Genomic DNA, 23,336 nt, shown 5'->3' with positions numbered 1-23,336 from the left:
TACCCATTTACAAGTGCAGCAACACCCAGAAGCTGCTATCTCTGGGATAAAAAATATCATTGACTCCTTCCTTGGCCGCATCTTCCACCCAGAAGCTTTGCCCCAGCAGGAGCAGATTCCCCATGAGGCTCCTTTAAGTTCACTGATTTGCAGTCTTCACCCCAAATTGTGCTGTGAGTTGCTGGCTCTTGTCCTAAAACATTCCCTCTATCCCAAATTCTGTCAGGATGCTTTAAAAAACAAACAAGCAAGGCAAAAAGTAGATGCTTTCAGCCCTATCCTGTGTTATATCCTTATATCCTTATGTATATTATATCCTTAGGAATGTTCATGCTGCATGTTGCTAATGTAAAAATACAAAAGTAATGTAAAAACCCACCCCTGAGCAGAATCGGTCTCCTCCAAGCACCCTGGGCTGCTCTGAGGCTACCTTGATAGCTCAGCTTAATGAAACATGAAGCAAAGTCCAGGGCAGGACTGCGGATACTTAAGTCTTGGGCTTTTATGCTTGAAAAGCAGCATGTCTTGCAGAGCTTTTCTGTGGCACGTGTTGCCTCAGCTGCCCCACGTGCTCAGCAGCAGTCCCCCTGGCTTCAGCAGGCACGAGAAGGGAACAAGGGCCAATATCCTTGAACATCCAGGTGGCAAAATCCCCTGAGGTTTTCCATGGCTGCTTGTATGGTTACTGTCTTTGCTATCATTGTCGCTCTAACGCCTTGTATACAACCATAAAATAAGCTCCCTATAGCATGTACAAAGTAAGGCAGTAGTGGAGGACTCGCTCAGTAATGTTTTCTTGCAAGAGTGATTTTTTTAAACATTGTTTTAATAAATACACAGTACAGGCTTTAGTTTCACCGAGGGAAAGCTCACCGCAAGAAGGACAGTGCGTTAGTCTGGCATTCACTATGAAGGATTTGTAACTCTTCCTATAAAGAGTACTGACCCTGCGAATGAAAACAGATCATTAAAATTATTTAAGGGTTTAAGACCAAGCTTTCCAACTGCAGTTTAGGGATGGTTTAGGGATGGTTCACTGCATGGGTGGAAGAAATCTGCTCGGAGCAGGGCCAAGGCCGGCTTGCCTGGGAGAGCCTGAGCATTTCCTTAGGAAAGGAAAAGGTCTTTGCCAAGAAGCTGGTAGCCCAGGCCAGGCTTGGATTTCACTCTGTATTGAGATTGGTTATGAACTTTATGGGGCTAGCAAGTTTTAAGCACCTCTAATGAGGTTAATAAAGTGAATTGAAATCAAAGTGTGTTGATTCTTCCCCTTTTTCATACACAAAGAGCTTCATTCCCTAGGTCTGTATGAACTTAACCTTGAAAGTTTTAAAGTATGTATTTTGCTTCATATAAATGCTGTTTTGCAATATGATTTCCTTCCCTTTTATCTAGTTCATCACTTACTGAAAGCTTTCTCTAAAGAGATGTCCCTGTATTTTGGTCGAAACAGGATTTTCTGTCTCTAGCAGAATGTTACATATGCAGCTATTGGGCAAGTAAAGGGGACAAAACCATAGCTTGAAAGGGGATAAGGATAATGATGCCTTTGAGTTTCCTTGCCAGGTCCCGAGGAGTGCTTTACCAAACCCAGTCCATGCTTATATGTCTCCTTAAAAACCAAGCAGAAATGATGCCAGGTCTGAGAGAAACCTGGTGATTTGAGGCATTTCAGAGCAACGCGTAGGGTGCAGATGGGCGCTCCTAAGCACAGCCAGAGGTGCTGGAGGGAGTGGATTCCTGCTGGATGACACCCAGTGCAATCCCTGGCTGTTGGGGCCCACAAGCCTCACACTGCTTTGCCTTGCCAGGGAGTCCGCAGTAGTTTGTGGATGTGCAGCTGAAATGACATATTGACGTAATACTGAGGCCAGGATCCTTCAGATTTTCAGGCCTGCTCTGCACACTCTTGGTTTTGGGGGCCAGGTGAGTTTGCAAAAAATGGGAGTGTTGCGTACAAAGGAAACACACGTTTCCTTGCCGTTCCTGCAGAAGTTAGGATACAAGATGGGCTCTTTCCAGGGCTCAGGTAAGGAGTTTCCGAGCTGCATGCAATGTGCTGACCTGCACGATGCATGAGGATGCTCAGAGACCCGGAGAAAACTATTCCCCCAAAGATGCTGAGTTTTGTGATGGAGGGGGAAGAGAAGCTTGTCTCTGTATAAAATATAAATGCACTATATTTGCACCCTACGTATTTTTATAAAAATCCCTCAAGTCGCCAGCAGGTTTCTGCTTTTTTGAGTTGCAGCAAAATAAAGGGCTGGTCATCTCCAAAATGACTCCCTAGAGACTCTCCCCAAACCCTGCTGAGACAGGTATCAATGTGGTGAATTTTAGGCCTGGGACTCCTGGTGCCTACAGTCTTTGGCCTGGATGCTGTGTCTCTGCAAAAGAGCAGATTTCACAGAGAGGGGAAGATCCAGAATTTATCTTTCTCAGATGCTAATCCAGGTGGTACCAGTTTGATACCAAATTGCCTGTAGGGCCTGTGTAAGATCTTAGGGCATTTAAGGTTTTCAGTAAAATGTTTACGCTGCCTACAACTATAATAGAAATCTTCTCCTGCATACTCTGTAGAAAACTGCTGATTTAACCTCCCTGAGTTCAAAGTGCCATCCTTAAAAATCATGCCATCTTAAAAAAAAACTAACGATAAACTTTATTATGCAGACTATGCATTAAAACCGAAGCCCCCAGAGGATGCTGCCGTTTCCTGGCCTAAATAACTGCCCGTTATTTAGGAAGAACTTGCGATGGATTCCAGCAGAAGGGTGCTGCTGCCGGAGGGGAAGCTTGCATACCTGTGTTAGCTTGCCTCAGCACAAACGTGAAAGGCCGGTCTGCTTTGAACACAGGCGTTCGGGATCTTTTCAGTAATACCACTGCTGCAATGCAACGAAGAAAACAGTAGGAAAACATACCCATTTTCTGTACCGTGCTCTCAAGGTTTCAGTCCTTGAGTTTTGAGAAGCTACTAGTAATTGAGAATTCAGTGCTGTTTCGAGCACAAAGTGGCAAACTTTGGAAGTGGGAAGGGAGGCTGGTTTGATTTACCTGTGGCTCCTGATGCCTTCGTGCCATCTTCTGCCACCTCGATCTTCGCTTTGTGGACAGCTTCGGAGACATAAAGACTGCCTTGCTCTGGCAAAAAAAAAAAAAAAAAATAGTGAAAAAAGCCAATACTGACAATTATCTGACTCCTACCACTAACACCTACTTTATTAAAATATTTTAAGCATTTCTTTTGTGTGAGAAACTGAAGTTCCCAAAATTCTCAGACATTTCATCTCAGCTATTAACTTAATCATTTCATCCAAGTTATTAATTTAAGGACTGTAACAAAATTGCCTTTGAGACTAACCAGTCTGAAAGATTCCGACCCCTTTGGGAGCAATTGTATCTACCAGCACCATCATCTTGCGCTAGTCAATAGTGGTGTAATCCTGGTGCCTGCTATTTTCTTTTTTTTTTTTTAAAAAAAAAGGACACAAAACTACAGTTACTGATTATTAAAATTTGGCAGCCCATACAATTTCTAGAATATCCTTCTAAGATATAGCTGCTCACAAATGCTTACAGCTTTGTGGAAGGGGTCTGATTTTAGACGACGTTTAGGTTCAAGGACTGTATTACGGGAACAAGTACGTGCTCTGCACCTTGGGACACGTGAACTGCTGCTCAATACAGAATATGTCACGTGTCAGCTTTTCTTCTCTCGCCAAGAGATATTGGGGTTGTTGTTCATCTCGCCATGGCTCAGATGAGGAGACCGCCCGGCTCTTGGACCCACGTGCCCTCATGTGCAGGCAGCTCGGAGAAGCAGCTGAAAAGCTCCTGTGCTCAACCCCATGACCACTTCAGAATAACATTAGCAGTGCAAATGGTTCCAAGGCATCCTCAAGCTTTAAATAAATAACTGCTTGCCAGGTTGGTGCTGTTTGGACAGATTTCATCTGTCAAAAAAATTACTGTTTTTTAAAAAATAGTAAATAAATAAAAACAACCAGTTCCTATCAGATCCTGCTGTCTCACAGAAAAATTGCTTGGTATAAAAATATGAATAATAAACGCAAGCAGTTGAATAGCACGTGGATGTTGGAGTTTCACAGAGACAGCAGTATGATCAATTCAGGGGCCACAGGGCACTGAGCAGTCTGCTGAATCTCTCAAATCTGGTCTGAGGGTCTTGAGGTGTTCAGTCAATGATCACTTATTCAGTAGAATCTCTTACCTGAAATACCTCTAAAATCAGCCTTGATGGGATCAAATATGTCTGTAATTCCCAAGGCAGAAAAAGCCATCTTTAGGTCAAAATTGCTTTGGATACTGAATCTGAAATGAGCATTAGAGATTTTATTTAAATGCAGGACTCAGAGTTTCATAGAGCTAGAAGGTGGAAAGGACACAATTTATTTCAAGACGTCTCATTTCATACATTTATTGCTTCAGGAGCCAGCTGCTTCCCATCTGATTAAAATGTTCTTTCCAGAAGAGCATCCCATCTTGATCTGAAGACATTAACAGGCAGAGATCTCCACTTCCATCTACTAAGATGGGGGTCACCTCTAGGTCTTCTTGATCAAACTTTGTGTTTGCCTGAATTTGCCTTCCCTAGCAGCAACCAACGTCTAAGACAGGCAGCTCAAACTTGTGCATAGAGGGATGAGTGTCAGGGGTGGGGGCTTCTGGATCCTCCAGTTCACACATTTTTAATGTACTATTTATTTATTTATTTATTTATGTTAAGGCTATATATTTATATATTAGCCATATATATATACATATATATATATATATGTGTGTAGCCTTATATATTTGTATATTTGCTTCCTTAAGCAAAGAGAAGAATTTGGTATAGGAAAGGGTCAAGAATGTTTCTCTCTCTTGAGGTCACTAAAGGATCGCTATCACCTCCAGGATATTTTAAATAAGAGTTGCAGAATCAGCTCCGACTCCTTTTCTCCTTCAGACAGCCCATGACACACCAGGAAGTGTGAGCCCTCCCAGCTCATCCCTTGGAGGCCTAAGTGGTGGCCTGAGCAGCTTTTCTCATGGTGTGGTCAGAGGAGCAAACTGGGAAGCCTCTCGTTTGGTTTTGCTACCAGACATAATCCCATCACACACAATTCCACAGAAAGTATCGGAGCCCTCCCGAAGCAGCCAAGCCGCTTACCGGGGTAGAAAAACGTCCATCCTCATTCTCTTCAAGCTGCCAGCCCAGAGCGCCAGGGCGCTGGCCGAAAGGTGCGACTCCAGGCGGGCCAGCGAGGTGCCCCCGTGGCTGGGCAGCAGCACCAACAGGCTGATCTCCTCCCCGACATAGGGCAGCTCCAGCACGCTGAGCGCCTCCAGCGACGCCGTCTGGAACTGGCCTGCCAAGGGCAAGGGCCTGCCTCACTTCACACGGCCAGTGATGAAACCCGTGTGCAGGAGGCAGGAGGTTCAGGTGCCGGTGGTGGGACACAGATCACAGAATATTCAAGGTTGGAAGGGGCCTCTAGAGATCATCTAGTCCAAGCCCCTGCTCCAGCAGGGACACCCAGAGCACGGGGCACAGGGCGGCAGCCAGGCGGGTTTGGAAGATCTCCAGAGAAGGAGACTCCACAGCCTCCCTGGGCAGCCTGTGCCAGGGCTCTGGCACCCTCACAGGAAAGAAGTTCCTCCTCACATGGAGATGGAGCTGCCTGTGTTTCAACTTATGCCCATTTCCCCTTGTCCTATCGCTGGCCACCGATGAGAAGAGCTTGGCCCCTTCTTCCCTGCATTCTCCCTTCATGACACAAGGAGCTTCCCACATGCTGCCCGTGATAAACTGAACTGTGGTCTCTTATTTAAACATGCTCAGTCCTTTCAATATATACATATATCTCCTCGGAAAGGTGCCCATGACCGTTATCTGAAGCGCCATCCCAAGGGCGCACGGGTACTTGGCGACTGTCTCACCTAGACATGGCCCTCCCTACTCGGAGGCTCCCCTCACACTGGTCCTGCTGGTCTGGTTCCTTTCATCAAGTGGCAGTTTTCCCTGTGATTTCTATAGCCTTTCTCTAAAAATTCACCACTGAAAGAAATTGCAAAAAGAAAAGGAGAAAAATAGGTGTGCTATTGGATTAGCTGGAAACTAATGTTTCCATATGTTTCTGCCTGTGCTACTCTTTAGAAATCAGTTTTAGCTCTATTTCACAAGAAAAACAAAGAAAATGGCAAAACAGCTACATTAAACTTATTATAAACTTATTTAGGCTCATACTTATCTAAGCAACAAACTTCTTGCTTGCTTCTTGATTTTGAAAATCCAGGCCTAATACCTCAGAAGATCAGAATCAGATGAAAGTCATAAAAGCTAGACTCAAAAACAAAAGCTGGTGGGCTCCCAGACTTGTAAATAGTTGCAGAGTAGCTTGCAACAATCATTTAAAAATATTGCCTTTTAAAAGAGATTCCGTATTTCAAAAAAGAATTAATTCAGTCATTTCAAAAGGACTCCATTGTACAGGAAAACAGAGTGAATTACCACAATTCTCCTTTCCTATTTTATCCTTCATTAGTCCATTCAATGGCATTTCAAGAATAGTCAGCAATAGTCAGTGGACAAAGAGTTAAAGTGGAAGTTGTAAGCAAGTGATTTATCATTGACATTGTCGTAGGCCATCCAAAATACTGCACCTAATCCCTCTCCACCCAGCTGTGGTAGCTCTGTCTTTAATGTAGACACTTGTGCTCTTCAGATAAGTCACCTGGTGTCGTTCACCTGGTCAGGCTCAGGGGCAAGGTTTGTTTCTGAGCTAATCAGTACGTGCTCATCCCACAGCCTGTTGGTTTGTTTGCTTAACCAAATAGCTAGAGAAGCAATGAAGGGGGGCCCTGTTCCAGGTTTCATGAATAGCAGAGACCTTGCAAGGAACTGGTAGCACAAAATCACCTGGGGCTGAATGACTGTGAGCTGCTGCAGGAGTTTGTATTACCTGAAAATAAAGATATAAGGCTTGGGGTACGAGGGAAAGCAAGATGAACTCCTCAGGGAAGTCAATTAGCTTCCAAAAGATTTGGATGTACAAGAGAAATGGAATTAAACTCTAAGTTGGAGGCGTTAACATGCTCAGGAACTTGTGCCCGAGCAGCGGGAAGAAGCTGCAGGACACAGGACAGTTTTCCAGAAGGAATCAAAACCATGGACAGAGGTGTGTCCCCACGGACAAACTTGCAAAGAGAGGACAAAGTGGTTCCTTAGATGAAATAGAGTTCAGAGTATAGAAATAGTGGCAGGTACCCATGCTGATGTGATTCACTGGTGCTCTAAACAAGGTATTTTTAGCAAGGCCATGGAAATATGAAAGTATTGTAGCACATGAATTTGACCTCATTAAAAGTGTTATGTATAATTTTGGTCACTTATCTTGAAGAAAGATTAGTTTAAATTGGATAAAATGCAGAAAAGGGCTAATAGGCGACTGGAATAACTCTTTTGTAAAAAGAACTTAAAAGAGTCTGGTATCTTCAGCTTAGCCAGTAGAAAATGGAGAGTTACCTTGCTGACTTACATACGTTTGGAAGTAATTATTGAAAACGAAAAGAAACTATTTAGTTTAAACAATAAAGTTGGCACAATATCAACAGTTATAAACTGCTCTTGAAGTTAGACAGGCTTTCACCCAGTAGAGTTCTTAAATAAGACAGAAAGTTAAGAAAGTTGGTATAATTTAAAGGGATTTTATAACTAAGTGGAAGAACTTCCGAGGGTAAGAAACTAAGCCTGCAGTAAATAAACTCATTTTGGGGTGAACAACCCATGTGCCCCAGGCTTTTGTAAGGAGCATACATGACAGCTTATTTGCCCCATGTTTATACTTCTTGAGCCCCACAAGTCAAATTGCAAGGAATTTTGTGTAGAGTGGCACCCCTGGGCTCTCCTGCTCCTCTCTTGTGGGATATGACACGGGTGTTCTTGTGGCGTTACGTGTGGCTGGGAGGAATGCACATAGACAGCAGATGTTTTAGGAACTATTTTGAACCCAACATATTTCATGACTGCTTCTGGTTATAGGGAATCAATTCAGTCACCTAGATGGTCTCTTCCATTTTATGGAATTTCTTTATTCCAAGCTGGGAAAAGACTGCATCTCGCTACAGTGGTCATGGAAAGTCAATACATAAAGCTCTTCCATCCTTGCTGCATACAACAGAGCAGACCTGGGACAAGGATAGTTACCGTAGTTAACTTCGGCTGTGTGATGCATCGTAGGCACTTTCAGGGTTGAGCCCTCGGCTGTAGTAAAAGGCAACATCTGAGTGTCCATGAAGGAAAACTTCTTTTGCCAGGTGCTTTTGAAGTACATAGTGCTGACCACAGCGATCTGATTGAGTGGCGATGCAGCCGTCTCCAAGGACATGCTGGGGACATTTCCATCTGCACAGAGAAGAGGTAGAGGATTAATACTGTGCACACAGACATAAATCCCAGGTCTGTACTAGTAAGTAAAGCAGGGTTCAATCTGCATTCACACAGCTAAGCCATCCTCACCACCCCTGAACGTGGCGCTAGTGCCTGGTGGCCCTTCTGCTCCCCAGAGCTGTCATGTTAGGAGATGCCATGGGCCAAAGTCACACCAGGACGGTGCTAACAACTGAATAGCACAGAGGGCAGCAGGACGTTGCTCCCCACCGTGCCCTGGCCCCAGACTAGTTTACTCATACCAACTTAGCTTAAAATGGCTGATATGTATTTTTCAGTGTTTGATAAAGATCAAACTGCAGAAAGCTGCAGAAATTCCTCATGAAATGCATTCATGATTAAAGTCCACTTTATGGAGTAACTATATCAGATGAAGCTGAGATCCTAATTACCCTAGTCCTTATTTAACTGGCAGTTTAACTGATCCTGCCTAGCGTTCCCCAGAGACTTTTGGAAGTGCAACCACTCTAAATTCATCAGTATTCATGTAACTACCAGATTATGAACTCCTCTCTCCATATTAGAAGCAACTAGTGCTATACTTTTCTACCATAAAGTCGTATCATTTATTAAAGTTCTTTTAAGAAGAACATATTTTTTTTTCAATAACAACTTTAATGTGTATATGTTTAACATCACACTAGTTTTAAACACATTGATGGCCAAATAACACTCATGTAACTTTTGTCAATGAGATAAATCTAGGATTAACTTTTTCTGATGGTTTTAAGGAGTTTTTCAACTATTTTTTCTATAATATTTGATTTAGTTTCATTATTTCTCTTGTGTGTGTGGAAAGCAAATTATTTTATTTTCCCGTTTGACTTCAGAGCCTGCGTTCCAACTTTGCTGCCCTGCCTGGTCCTCACAGCAGCACAGGAATGTCCAGAGCAGCAGACCTGGTCTCTGGGGACCTTTGCTGCTTCTCATTAAAACTGAGACAACTGCAAAGACTTTTTATCACTTAAAATATTAGAGAAGTGAGGCCAGCTTAAGCAAACGTATATTGACAGATTCAGATATAGTCTGTGTTCTTTGCTCATCATTAGAATCACAGAATCACAGAATATTCAAGGTTGGAAGGGACCTCTAGAGATCACCTAGTCCAACCTTCCTGCTCCAGCAGGGACACCCAGAGCACGGGGCACAGGGCGGCATCCAGGTGGGTTTGGAAGATCTCCAGAGGAGACTCTGCAGCCTCCCTGGGCAGCCTGTGCCAGGGCTCTGTCACCCTCACAGTGAAGAAGTTCCTCCTCACCAGGATAATGATAGAAATGATCATCAGCACCGAGATTAGCTTTCGAGGTTCCTAGTCTCGGTATTTGCAAATGTGGCAAAAAACCTTACGCTGGTTGCAAACTGGCTCCCTCGCTGCTCTTATTGAACATTTCCCCCCCGGGCAGTGGCTGCGGCGTTACCTCCGGTGTTGGCGCGGATCCACTGCCGTACGCGGGCCGCGGCGGCGCCGGCGTCGCTGAAGTCGGCCTGCTGCAGGCTGCCGCGGGCCCAGCGCGCGGCGCGCGCCGCGAAGAGCGGCGACAGCTCCACGGCCGCCCCCACGAAGAGCGCGCAGGCCGGCCGGGCCTTCCCACCGCCACCGCCGCTCGGCCCCGCGGACACGAGGTCCTGCGTGCTCCCGTCTGCCGGCCCGGACACAGGGAACACGAGGAGATCCCCATGCGGAGGAGAGGAAGAGCAGAGATTGCGTGTTAGGGCCCAGCAGCTTCGGTGCTGACGCAGCACTATGAAACTAAATCAATATGAAAACCGAAGCACCTTTGACTTCATGCAGTGCTGCTGTCACGCACGGTGATGTCCTGGACGTGGCAAAGGCCTCTTCGTGTTGCTGCAGAAACCAGCAACCGAGGGGCTGCCTCCACATCCCAGCCTGTCTCACTGCTCTGCAGGAAGGCAGCTCTTATTTCAGAAGGAATATTACTTTCTTTAGGGCCCTCTGGATTGCCCTCAATGGAGATCTGGTGTCTATGGTCAAGGAGAGCTTAAGGTCCCAGAATTCAGTCCTGCTGACCCATTTTCCTGCCATGTTTGATTCCACCCATCCCAAGAAAAGCATCCCTCCGAGCACTCCAGGGCTGTCTCTGCTCCCCAAAACCCCACTTTTGTGTTTTCTTTCTTGAAGGACAGTGCCTCAAGCTGGGGCTAACTAGAGCTGATAGGTGGCTTCATGCGAATCACAAATGACTAATATGTTTATACAAATTGAAATACTGCTTATTTCTGAGGCACAATTGTATGGAAACAGTTTTTATTATTATTAATTCCAAAGACTCCCTCTCAGGTCCTTGTCAAAAAACCCTGCTCTTTAGCCTCTTTTCCCCCAACTTGAGTAGGTGATTGGTCCTGCCAGATGTACAGCTTTTCACTTGTCATTTTTGAACCACATCCTGTTTACTTCACACATTCCTCCAATTAGCAGGGATAATTAAAAATTCTGCCTCTGTGTGCCAAAATGCTTGTAGCAACTCCTATTTCAGGACTGTGACTGGGAAAACTTTGGAGGACTGTTCTTTGCTGAAGAAGCCAGCGCCTCTTGGCACCACCAAGGGTCTCCCAGGTTTCCCAGGTGGACAAGGTGCCAGCTGAATGTCCTAAATCCTATGTGAAATCTCAGCAATTCACTGCTGGGTAATGACTGTCGGTCACTATGTCTAAGGAGCCCAATATTGCACCTCTCACTTCTCCAAGGTGTCTTGCTTGGCTCATGGGTTTGCTTCACCATGAAGCCCTGGGGCATCCTGAGCAGCTCATGGGTATCCAGCTCCACATAAGTGGCAATTCGGGGCTGTTCAATATGATCCCAGATGGAAATCTTGTTTATGACTCCAGAGAGACCTTAGCTTGATGGGGTAGAGGGGGACTTTAATGTATACCGTTTGCTACCACCTGAGAATCCAGGGCATGGTTTCTAACCTAACAGTGTCCCTTCAATAACCCGGGAAAGCCTGTATGAAGCTTGGTGTTAAAATTTAGACCTATTACTCTTTAAAGAATAAAACACTGGACTCTTTGTGAAGATGTGAAGAAAATTCACACAATTTGAGGTGTAAAGTGTTTTTCTTGTGTGTTTTGCATTAGTGCACTAGCATTTGACAAGTTCTCCTGAGGATGTAAGAAATCAAAGATGGTAAATGGAAGCAGATGTTAATGGGAGGTGCTGTACTCTGTGCTTATAAGTGCAGCAGTATCAAAGCCCTTAGGTAACCAAAGTCCTGAATTCTTACTCAGAATTGCTTTAAAATTTTCCACCAGAGGTAAAACAGCAAGGAGAAAACGTTTTAAAGGATTTCATTTTGCCTATGCTGTTAAGGGAGACATGTCTTTATAGATTGTTTTCCTTACTGCTAGAATGGAGGTGAACAAATCTACATGTTAAAGGAGTAATACAAGTACCTACAAGAGCTGATTATCCCTGGATGGTGGCTGAACCATCAATGTTTTCCTTGTTTTGTAGTCTGCAAAGTCCTTCATTATTGTTGAAGACAGATCAGCAAAAGCATTAATACGAACATCTAATTATTTTATCAAAATATTATCATGTATGCATATCAATATATGGCTTTTCTGGTCTGATAGGTAATGTAGCTTATTATTTGCTTATTTGGTTTTAAATGTGCTGTCCAAGAAGTGGTTTCCTGCAGGATGGAAGCATCACAGGAAATGTGCTATTACAACCAGTAGCAGTAGATCCCATCCTACGTTATGTCCCATTCACACCCGAACATATCTGAAATTCAGAACTTGTGGCTTTTGACATACACAGCTAAAATGGTGAGAAAATGTCTCTAAGATACTATGTGCCATAGAAAAAGGAGAAGGACACCAAGCCAAAGAGTTGGCAGGCTGTTAAGAACTTCCCCACTAATTTCACTGTGCAATATTCTTGTTCTTTCTAATAATGAAGCCTATACATGATGAGAAGTGAGGCAGTTAGCAAGGTGTAACCCTAGTATGAATGAAAGTCATGTAAAATGACCTTGTTGCAATTACAGAAACTTACAGCTTTACAAACAAGACTTCATTATATTGGCTGTTCATAATAGAGATGCCCTGTCCTTGTGCCTGTGGATGCAGCAGTATCTGTGGATTAGCCAGGACTACTACTGTGCTGGATTTGACAATGAACAATATGGGGAATGGAAATAAGGGCTGTGGCAGGATACAGCACAGGACAGTGAAATTACTGTGGATTTTCTCTTTAGTCTTTATATGATGAAAGTAAATTTTATCCTGAGAAATAGTGCTGTATGCCAGCTGTGAATTTTTAAGATGAGGCAGTCTTTTGATTTTCACAGACTTTGGGTCCATAATGTAAAATGGTAAAACTGATACATGGTATGAGATGGTGGGATAATCCAGAGTTAAATAAAGATGGTATCCTCCAATTAAGCTAACTTAATGCTTGATTGCAAGACAGCTGCCTTTTTTATATTCCTTCCAGATTTATTTTAGTCTGCTTTCAGGAAAAGCAACAATTGTACCATCTGTCTCTCCATGTATCGCTCCTTCTGCTCCTTCTAATAACTTTCTGCCTTTTTGGCCAATTGTACTAGTATTTTAAAAAGGAGTAGAGTCTTCAGGATTATTTGGTTTCTCTAGGTTTCATACAGTTTGTGGGGACACAGGAGGGGAATCAGCTGTGCTGAAGGAGTAAAGGTTTGAGGTACCAGGGGGCAGCTTGAGGTATCAGGGGGCAGCTGGGGAAGGCCAAGGGGAGACCATGAAGCCCCATGAAAACAGGAGGAGTTCTGCTCTCTTGGAAGGAGCTGCTCTGGATGGAGCTGTATATTGCTGCAATGAGAGTAAGCACTGGAAGAGGAATAAAGGCATTTAAACTACTGAAAGAATTCCCATTGCCCAGATCATACCTAGCCGGCATGTATGGAGAACATGGTCCTGCTTTATCCCTTGCAGTGCCTGTAACAGGGCAGAAGTTCAGCAGGGTGTTTGCAATTGCTGCCCCCCTAGCAAAGCTCTGAATTGGCTGCATAATGTAAGGCAATCACTACAGAAAGCAATTTTTTGAACAGTGCCTTACCGTGAATGCTGTATCCCAGGGCATCGCGCAGCTCCGCAAAGGTGTTTCCTTGGGCTCCCAACTGCAGCAGCTCCAGGGAAGCGGCCACGCTGGCCGGCGACAGCACCAGGCTGCTCCTGTTCTCCGCTCGGGCCACGTGCTGGTAGAGGCTGATGGCAAATTGGGTCTTCAGCTCTCTCAGGTCATCGTGGGAGAGGCAGCTGCTCTCGGTTAGGCAGCAAGCAGACAGGATGGACGCCGTGAAGAGAAGGGGCAGCATGGGGGCAGGCCAAAGAACTGCCTCCTCCAGGTGACCATACCTTCAAATATAGATGTTCAGAGAAGCAGTGTGAGAAATGACCAAGGAACTTTCTCATCACACCAGCCATCACTACCCCTCATCATTACTCATCACTACCACTTGCAACTGCAACAATTACCAGTTACCTGCCCAGAGCTCACCAGTAGCTGTTGTTACGAAACAAATGAAGTGTAGGGACCTATTGATAAGTCTGTCAGCCAGGACCTGGCTTTTCCAGGGTGCTGTCCCAATACAGAGTGGTTGACCATTACGCTGCATTGAAGCACAACGACCATCCCTTGAAAGCCTTAGGGACACCTCAGTGAAATCCGTGTGTCCCCAAGGTGCCCAACTCCCTTCCGGCCCCACCAGAAAAGGTGCTACCACCAGCCCCACAAGAGTAGGGCCACCCTATGGGCTGCAGTCCGTGGAAGCTCCAGCCTGTCAGGGGGTGCAGACCTTGCAAAAGCTGGCTGAAAAACACAGCCCCTCTGATTCTCCTTGCATGAAATACATCCCAGGGGCATTCGCCAAAGGCACTCATGCCTGCTGCACAAAAAAAAAAAAAAAAAAAGAAAAAAAAATCCCTGCTTCAGATTTTAATGGGAAATAAAGCATTGGTTTATATTATATGAAAAGAGACATAGATTTGTATGCAAAGGAAAAACGCTGAAAGACCAGGCGCTTTCTTTACAGAATTTTGCAGAATGCAAGTATATTTTAAAAAAAAGAAATACAGCACCTTCTTTCCCTCCAGGATTTCCTACAAATCTTTCTCCATGCCCTTTGCTCCAGAGAACACCTCTAATGCCTCGCATTTACTCACAGTTAGCTCTGTTAAATTGTCCTGCCTTTCTGGCTCCTCCTGGGTGTCTGAACTGAAGCTCTCTACGCACCTCGAGTCCCCTTCTTTAATAGGCAATGGAGGAGCGACTAAGTCATGAGGCCGCCTTTGAAGGGATACTCAGGGACCAGAGTCTCCGTCGGCGATGTCTGTACCACTCTGCCCAAATTCCTGTAGGCTGCAGGCTCTGTGGAGAGCCAGGCAAAGCAGCATGCCACTGGCCAGCAAATCCAAGGCAAGGAACAAAAAGGTACACACGGGGATGGGGTCAGCAGCCTCCTCCCGACGCTGCTCAAGCCTCATTAGGCTCGGGAGCTGCTGGTACGAGGCAAGGCATCTCCTATCTCTCTTCCCACCCCCTCCGCCTTTCATACGAATTCCATTGATTCCTCCGCCGCAACGGAGAAGAGAAAGGGCTCTCTGTGTGCCAGGCACACAGTTATTTCTTTTTCCCCCCACTTGGAAACCTTATTCAGAAATCCCATGCAATTGAAATATCTTTATTTGCTCTGTGTGTGTGTGTCGCTTTTTCTTTCTTTCTTTCTTTCTTTCTTTCTTTCTTTCTTTCTTTCTTTCTTTCTTTCTTTCTTTCTTTCTTTCTGTCTGTCTTTCTGTCTGTCTGTCTGTCTTTCTGTCTGTCTGTCTGTCTCTCTGTCTTTCTGTCTGTCTTTCTGTCTTTCCCAAATTGTAAGAGTTTTCATTTACTCTTTAGTTTCCGGATGGAAAGCAGCCACAAAGCAGGGCACTCCAGGGAGACCAAAGGAGGAAGAGGTCACTTGGAAGGAGCCAGCAGCAGAATACCTGGGGTTGTGACCCCTTCAAACACCATTTCTGCTGTTCTTGGCCTTTCACGTGTGGCAGGACAAAACCCTGCTCATCACATTCACAGCCTCACAATGGCACCCAAGGCAGGGAGGAATACAGCCTAAAAATGTCTATATTAAAGCTTATCAATAGGTAAAATATATACATAAATATATACTCTGAGTTATTTTGCAGTGTACATTCCTGTTGCAACTGAGAAGGAAAACACAAAGGAAAAATCATTACAATACCATTGTATTTAGGTGTTGCAATGGTGTTTAGGTGCCACAGATTTCTTTTTAGAGGGGAAGGACCAGGCACTCACACAAATCAGGGCCCCAAGGAGCACTGGAGCAATGGGCAGCTCTCATTGGACTATTCCTGAATTCCTGCTGTTTTTGGAAGACGACAGAATACATGCTGATACAGGGCACTATCTTGGCCTCTTGGGATTTAGGTCATGCTCAGCAAGGGACACATGAAGAAGGGCAAGAGCAAGTGGATGTGCATGTTTTGCCATTGATTTGAGTGGCAGAATTCTCCTATTAAAAATTACAGGCTGGGTTAAGAGCATTGTTGAATGAAGACTTCTCTGCCATGAGCACCTCTCTGTTGAAACTACCCAAAGTGGTGGCCACTCACATGCACACAGTTATTTGCAGGCTGAGACCACCTCTGAATTCTCAGAGGGAGTTGTCCCTAGATAAGTTCACATCCAAGGGAAATAAAAATGCTAAGAAAGCTGTGAATTTGATTCCCACCTGGCAAAAATGAAAATGTCTTAAGCTACCTTCGGGATCCTGGGGTGCATTAAGAAGAGCTTCTCCAGCAGGTCGAGGGAAGTGATCATCCCCCTCTACTCAGCCCTGGTGAGGCCACATCTGGAGTACTGCGTCCAGTTCTGGGCTCCCCAGGACAAGAGGGATGTGGAGCTGCTGGAGAGAGTCCAGCGCAGGGCTACCAGGATGATCAGAGGCCTGGAACATCTGCCCTATGAGCAAAGGCTGAGAGAGCTGGGCCTGTTCAGCCTGGAGAAGAGGAGGCTGAGGGGGGACCTGATCAGCGTGTATAAATACCTCAAGGGAGGCAGTGAGGAGGAGGGGGCGGCCTCTTTTCAGTGGTGGACAGTGATAGGACTAGAGGAAATGGCTTCAAACTGAAGCATCGGAAGTTCCACAGGAACTTAAGGAAGCATTTCTTCACTGTGAGGGTGACAAAGCACTGGAACAGGCTGCCCAGAGAGGTTGTGGAGTCTCCTTCTTTGGAGATCTTTAAAACCCGCTTGGATGCAGCCCTGTGCCACGTGCTCTAGGTGACCCTGCGTGAGCAGGGGGGTTGGACTCGATGACCTCTGAGGTCCCTTCCAACCTTCGGCATTCTATGATTCTATGATTCTATGATTCTACCTCCGAAAAATTGATGAAAGGCACAAATCTAGCACAAATCTGGAGAAAATATGGGCTCACGGAGTGCTGGTGCTGGCTGGAGGCTGGAGCCCATGGTGCTATGGGCTTGTGGAGCTCAGAGGGCTCTGAAGGGAGCACAACCTCTGCTCACTCACCTGGCCAAAGCACTGGGACTTGGGAAGTCCAAGTATCACTGTCAACATCAAGGTCGTTCTTGCACTATCTACATTACTGTGAACTGGCAAGAGAAACCAACCAAGTCCCAGGAAGCAACTAGAATTTGATGGACTAAAATGTGGCCCTGGACAGAAAGGTACAATCTACCTGAACACTGGATTCGAAGGGGAATTTCTTTGCAAGCTTTTCTTTCATTTTTTTTTCTCTCTCCCAGGAGATCAAACTTTATATTAGTTTTTATTAATGGTTTAAATGGTATTACTTGTTTCTAATAAAAGGAAGCTTTGGGTTTGGAGTGCCTGCTTAAAGGAGAAGGGGGAAAGGAGAAGTTTGGATTTTAGGCCCTGGCCAGCCTGGGCTCCTGCTGCACTAACTTTACACAGCAATTCAAAAAGAACTGAGCCCAAAGAAAGGGTGGAAAAAGAAAAAGCAGGGATGACATGCTGTGAAGCAGGTTTTTCTCTTTAAAAGCACCTGGTTTGCTTTCCTATATAAAGTTCATCCTCCAACAACCTCCCTTTACTCTAGGAAGACAGCTCTGGTATCAGCAGAATTACTGTAGATTTACCTCATCATAAATGAGAAAGGAATTTAGTCTTCTGTCTGTATCTTTATATTTTTTTCTGTGCTTGCTCTCTCTAAAATATATAACCCCTGGGAAATTAAACTGAATCCAAACCAGCTTCCTTCCTGCTTACATCTCCGATCCACAAGAGAGCTCTCACTGCAAGACACCGACACATTCCTTCAATTAGGAAATAGGTTCAGCTGAATTTCAGGATAAGAACAATTTGCATTGTGATTACATATGCAGATTATTCCACAGGGAGGCAGCTGGCTGTGATAGATGCCTCCAAGCAAAGTGAGTTGCATCTATCCACGTGTCATATAAAAGCCCACTTCTGCCTCTGCCTCTTGCACTGCCCTTCTACTAGGGTGTGAAGAAAATACGACCCTTTAAGGGACAACCTGGAGATGAGTGTGACTGTGCCACCGTAAGAAGCAATGTTATAGAGTGCAAAACATGCAATTGGCTGCAAAGTGAATAATTCCTATGGGGTTTTACTTAAAGGAAAACCAGCCAACACGCGCAATGAAAACAACGGGTGCCCCCAGGACATGAATATTATGGTTTTTTTAATTATTTTTTATTATTTTTCTTAAAGATCGATGGAACTTATTTGAAAAGCCAGTGGAGGAGAGAATAAAGATTTTGTACATCCTCGTTATAATCCAAGTAGTCATCCTGTGCATATCTCATAGGGAAAGATGGCTTAAGAAGCTCTCTTGGGCAAGATCATTGTTTGAGCTCCAAAGAGATAACCCCAGCTCTTCATCATGCCATATATTTCCTGTGGTGTTATATGAAGATCTTGGTAGGAAATCCCGATCCTTGAGGGCTCTGATCAGCCCCTTCCCCAGTGATCTCGGTGAGTTGTCCTCACGCCATGACCGCTGCCGTGGAGAAACCCTCCTGCTGCCCACAGCAGCCTTGAGGTGCAGCATCAGTGCCACGAGAGCTGTGTGAAATGCCACCTGGGCCCCAAAGTGTCATCACATTTGTATCTGTGTATTCAAAAAGCCTCTGCAGGAGACCCAGCGTCCTGCAGTGTGGGCCTGGTGCGCGCTTGGAGGAGGCACATTCCTAGCCAGGGCCAGCGGTGGGGAGTAACGCGGTGGCAGCGCATTCTTCTCACCAATGACTACATGAACTGACAATTTAAGTACATTTATTGCTGACAGGAAGTATAAAATACTTTAAAAGCTTGTTCTAATGTTAGTACCCTCCCTCGGATGCTTCTAACTGACTATCACCATCTCCTATACTGCCAAATAAATGATGCCATATAGACGACACTAGAATAACCCAATCGCAGCTTCTGCTACTGATCTGCCTGAAAAAGACAGGGAATCAAACAGGAAAAAAAGCAAACAAAACAATCAAAAAATCCCTAAATACTTAGGAGGGTGCAGAGTTGGCATTCTGTAGGAAGCTGATTCTTAGAAAGAAGGATTTGATTGAGGAGAAAAGAGAGAAATTAAACAAAATATTTCCAGTGTGAATAAAGAGGAAAAATGTTACTTAGAGGCAGCTCTGCATAGGCTGATTCCTCAGTTGTGCTTTTGCTTTCCCTGTGGCCTGGTGCAGTCAGGCCTATTGAGCTTGACAGCTGCATTGCCAGGCTGGTTAAGTGCATCCCATGGGGACCATCTCTCCACCTTGAAGATCAAGTCAGAAGCTGTGAATCCAGTGATGTCCTCCTTGGAGATCCTGCCTGAAACTGAGCTTTTAGGTGTCCTGCAGGCTGGTGGGTGTCCTGCCTGCTGCTGGTGTCCTGCCCTGCCAACTTATGTAATGGTCCTGCTTAACCATGACAGGCTGTGGGCAGGCTCCTTCCTTCCCCTCTGCTAGTCGGGCCAAACAAGACCCCATTATCGAGGATCTGACCTGTTCTTGCAGCTTAAAAGCGACCCCAAGTCTCAATCCTGCACGAGTGACATCAGAGGTCCTGCCACAGCAGCCACGGTGATGTTGTCATGAGGAGCTTGTGACTGTAAATGGGCAATAAGCCATGGGAACGGACGACCTCAAAAGAAAACGTCACGCTTGTCATTACATAAATGTCCCTAATTCTTATGCACTAGTAATAAAAAAAGAAAAAAAAGGAAAAAAGAACCCACTGTCTACTGGCACATGTGAAGATGTGTCAAAATTTTGCATTTTCCCATGGACCTGGTTTGTGTGGACTCTAAAAATCATCCTACCATTACCAGTTTCTATCTGGTGACTCAACTGCTTTAACCAGCCTCAAGATCTCTTCTCATTTAAAAAGCACAGATCCTCTCCAAATTTTATCTCGGCTTGTGCAATAAAGAATTATGCGCTTACTTAAATAAATTATGAATCTCTGTGGTAATTTCAACATATGAAAATACGGAAAGGTGCCTCTTCTGAGAATCTCCACAAGGGCTCCATAAGGAATGCCATAGACAGGAAGCAAATAAAGGTATCTATTATTATGTTTTATTTTTATGATAAATGGGAACTAATAAAATGTAAAATTAGGTGCAATACTAGACCAGAAAAGCCTTATTGCAATTATGAAAAATGCTATATTTCATATGCTGAACCTTTAAAACCTCATAAAATTTCTTCTCTTTTCTCCACTGTGCTGCTGATTCATTATTTTCTGTGGTCAAATATGTGTTATATTTCCTTGAAATTTTTAGAAGGATTTTCTTGTCTTGATAGGATAAGATGAACTTTTAAACACTTCTGGAGGGCAAATAGCTTCACACCAACACTTTCAAACACACAGTCTGGATCTTCAGCAGGTTTTGCATTATGCAAGGAGACGTTTAAGGTACTTAATACTTTCTAACCTCTCGTGCCCTTTTTACACAGAGACGGGCAGTCAGCTGGGATTAATCTGATCCTAATTAGCCACAAACTCTTCTGATATTTGGTGGGTGCACAGCAGCGTGCTGCCAGGTACACAGAGGTAAACTGAGCTGGATTAGCTGCCCGTGCATGGGCCTCGTGGAGGGCGGTCCAGTGCTTGGTGGCACAACTGAGTCACAGGCAGATACGGCTTTACATGAGGAGCGTGGAACTTGCTGCGCAAAGCTGAAGCTTTAAGGGACCCGGTGACCTCTAATTGGAAGGCCTCTTCCCAACAGCTTTCTGCTGAGGTTTCCCAGTTTCCACTTTATTGGCAGCATCTGCCACTGTGGCGCTTGAACAGGGCAGAAACTTAAAAGCATGAAAATCCAGAAAAGGGCACAGTTTCTGGTTCATTTTCAGCAATAAAGGAACATGACTTCATTTCTGTAAGCCTCTTCCTTTCTAATCTCCCTTGCTGTGTACGAGCATGCTTTCTGATGAAGCGTCGAGAGAGCGTGAACACATCCATCCTGAATCGCCCACCACAGCCTTTGGGTCTCCTTGCAAAGCCTTGGGCTGAGCTGCTGATCCTCCCTGCAGGATAGGGGAAGCAAAGGGCTAAAGGTGCTCATGGTAGCACAAAGAATTATAGAATCATTATAGTTGGAAAAGACCTTGAAGGTCATCGAGTCCAACCATTAACCCATCACCACCATGGTGGCTAAACTATGTCCCTAAGTACCTTATCTTGTTTCTTGAACACTGCCAGGGACCCTATCACTTCCTTGGGACTATGTTCCAATGCTTGATCACCCTTTCCAAGTAGAAACTTTTCCTAATATCCAACCTGCACCTCCCCTGGTGCAACTTGAGAAGGCAAAAGCAACGCGCAGTGAGCTGCGGAAGGGAGCTGGGGGAAGGCACCCTACCCTGCAGCTGGAAGAGCCTGTGGTTGAGGAGCCTTGTGCTGCACCAGTCTCCCAGGCAGCAAGAGCACTGGGGAATCTCAGGTGCCTCTGCTCAGGGTAAATGAGCAGGTGTGAAGCAAACTCATGTGGAGCACAGAGACAATAGTGAAGTGGTCAGCTTGCTGCAGAGTCTCAGTGTCCTAAAGACCAAAACAGCCTTCTCCAGACATGGATCCTGCTCTCCTTTCGGTCTGACTTGGGATCAATGAAAAACACATGGTTTCTTCCACCACAGTGCAATAGTCCAACCCTCCTGCTCACGCAGGGTCACCTAGATCACATGGCACAGGGCTGCGTCCAAGCGGGTTTTAAAGATTTCCAGAGAAGGAGACTCCACAACCTCCGTGGGCAGCCTGTTCCAGGGCTCTGTCACCCTCACTGTCAAGAAATGTTTCCTCAAGTTCCTGTGGAACTTTTGGTACCTCAGCTTGTGGCCGTTTCCTCTAGTCCTGTCACTGCCCACCACTGAAAAGAGGCCGCCCCCTCCTCCTCACTGCCTCCCTTGAGGTATTTATACACGCTGATCAGGTCCCCCCTCAGCCTCCTCTTCTCCAGGCTGAACAGACCCAGCTCCCTCAGCCTTTGCTCACAGGGCAGATGTTCCAGGCCCCTGATCATTCTCGTAGCCCTGCGCTGGACTCTTTGCAGTAAGCCTTTCTACATTACTGCAAACCTAGGCTCAGCAACAAGGTATTGCTAACTGCAGTGGTCAGCTCTGCTGGTTAAACTCCAGATGTCAAGTTTTCCTTGAGGTCCTTCCGTCCTGACATCCCTTCCAAATGAGGACCCTGATTAGTGTTATGTTCCCCCCCACCTCCAACCTGGTGTTATGCGTTTAAAAGTGTAAACATGGTAAATCTGTATTCTGGAAGAAAATAAAATCCAACTGTTAAAATATCTGGGTTTCAGGAGAAACTTTCCTGATAATAGAAAAGAAAGTGTTAAAAAGCTAATTGCTCTTTTTGAGGGTTGCATCTGCAAGGGTACAATGCTGCTCTGATTCTGCTTTAGAGATGTGGCATAGCACATATGCTCACTGCATGGTTCCTATAATTAAATATAAAATATTTATTCCTCAACTGCTTTTTTCTTCTCTTTGCTTAATCTCTCTCTCTCTCTTCTTTGTCTCTTAACAACCCTGTTAATTAAGAAGAAGTGTCAAAGGACCAACACACAAACAAATCAGGAAATCGAGTGCTGTTTTTCAATGTTTTCTTTGCTTTAGAGATTGAGAGTGTGCACTGCACCTTTACACTTACAGATGTAAGTGCTGCAGCCCATAAGCGCTCCTTTCAAATCCCAGGACATTTAATATTGCAAGTCCATGGCAACTGAGACTCTACTTTTACTCTAGCATTTCAAGAAGAGAAAAAAAATATCACTGTTTGTTTAGGAGAAAAAAAACCCACAACTAACAGCTGTCACCGTGTCAAAATTAATTACCTTGGATCATTCCATTTGCCTTGATCTTTATGGCCCTCAAGAATTCTAAATACTTATCAATCAATCATTTACATTCCTTGGCTAAATCCAATGTTCCATTAAGTAAAGAAATAAGGAGATCTTGATGTACTTTTCTTTAGGCCTATCACTCAACAGTCTGAAATACATATTATTGCTTCTTAAACTACTCTCAAGAGTTTCTTTTTTAAATTGCAAGAGCCTAATGTTCCTCTGTAAATCTGCCTTCTCAGTGTCACTTCCTTGTTGGTACCTCTCAGAACAACCTTCTTTAGCTACTAGCTTTAGTTTCAGAGGTGAAGGTAGCTCACAGCATTAAATTTACTGCTGATGGGGCTAATGTCACAGATTCACAGATTCACAGAATATTTAAGGTTGGAAGGGACCTCTACAGATCATCTAGTCCAACCTTCCTGCTCCAGCAGGCACACCTACAGCATGTGGCACAGGGCGGCATCCAGGTGGGTTTTGAAGACCTCCAGAGTAGGAGACTCCACAAC

General features: G+C 44.9%; 1 protein-coding gene across 1 annotated transcript; it reads right to left on the bottom strand.

Annotated features, from left to right (window-relative positions):
• Positions 1-863: 863 nt before the first annotated feature.
• SERPINE3 (serpin family E member 3) lies at positions 864-22,832 on the bottom strand. Its single transcript, XM_026053325.1, has 9 exons — positions 22,819-22,832; positions 13,512-13,810; positions 9,874-10,095; positions 8,213-8,410; positions 5,177-5,375; positions 4,235-4,335; positions 3,058-3,144; positions 2,805-2,888; positions 864-947 (listed from the first exon to the last, which is right to left on the bottom strand). Exons 2-9 carry the CDS (start codon positions 13,768-13,770, stop codon positions 907-909), a joined length of 1,191 nt encoding a protein of 396 aa, XP_025909110.1. The 5' UTR covers positions 13,771-13,810; positions 22,819-22,832; the 3' UTR covers positions 864-906.
• Positions 22,833-23,336: the final 504 nt, after the last annotated feature.

Source organism: Nothoprocta perdicaria, unplaced genomic scaffold, assembly GCF_003342845.1.
Source record: "Nothoprocta perdicaria isolate Ctin4 unplaced genomic scaffold, notPer1 scaffold_98, whole genome shotgun sequence".
NCBI classification, from domain to species: Eukaryota; Metazoa; Chordata; class Aves; order Tinamiformes; family Tinamidae; genus Nothoprocta; species Nothoprocta perdicaria.
The sequence above is the reverse complement of the archived record's forward strand: the minus strand, read 5'-3'. Positions and strand labels throughout refer to the sequence as shown.

Bases quoted from the DNA above. Each gene is read 5' to 3' on its own strand.
- SERPINE3 (XM_026053325.1), bottom strand. From the start codon at position 13,770: ATGCTGCCCCTTCTCTTCACGGCGTCCATCCTGTCTGCTTGCTGCCTA. The intron at 8,411-9,873 runs GTAACGCCGCAG...TTCTCTGTGCAG, and splicing joins GATCCGCGCCAACACCGGAG to ATGGAAATGTCCCCAGCATG. The intron at 2,889-3,057 runs GTAAATCAAACC...GTTGCATTGCAG, and splicing joins GAAGGCATCAGGAGCCACAG to CAGTGGTATTACTGAAAAGA.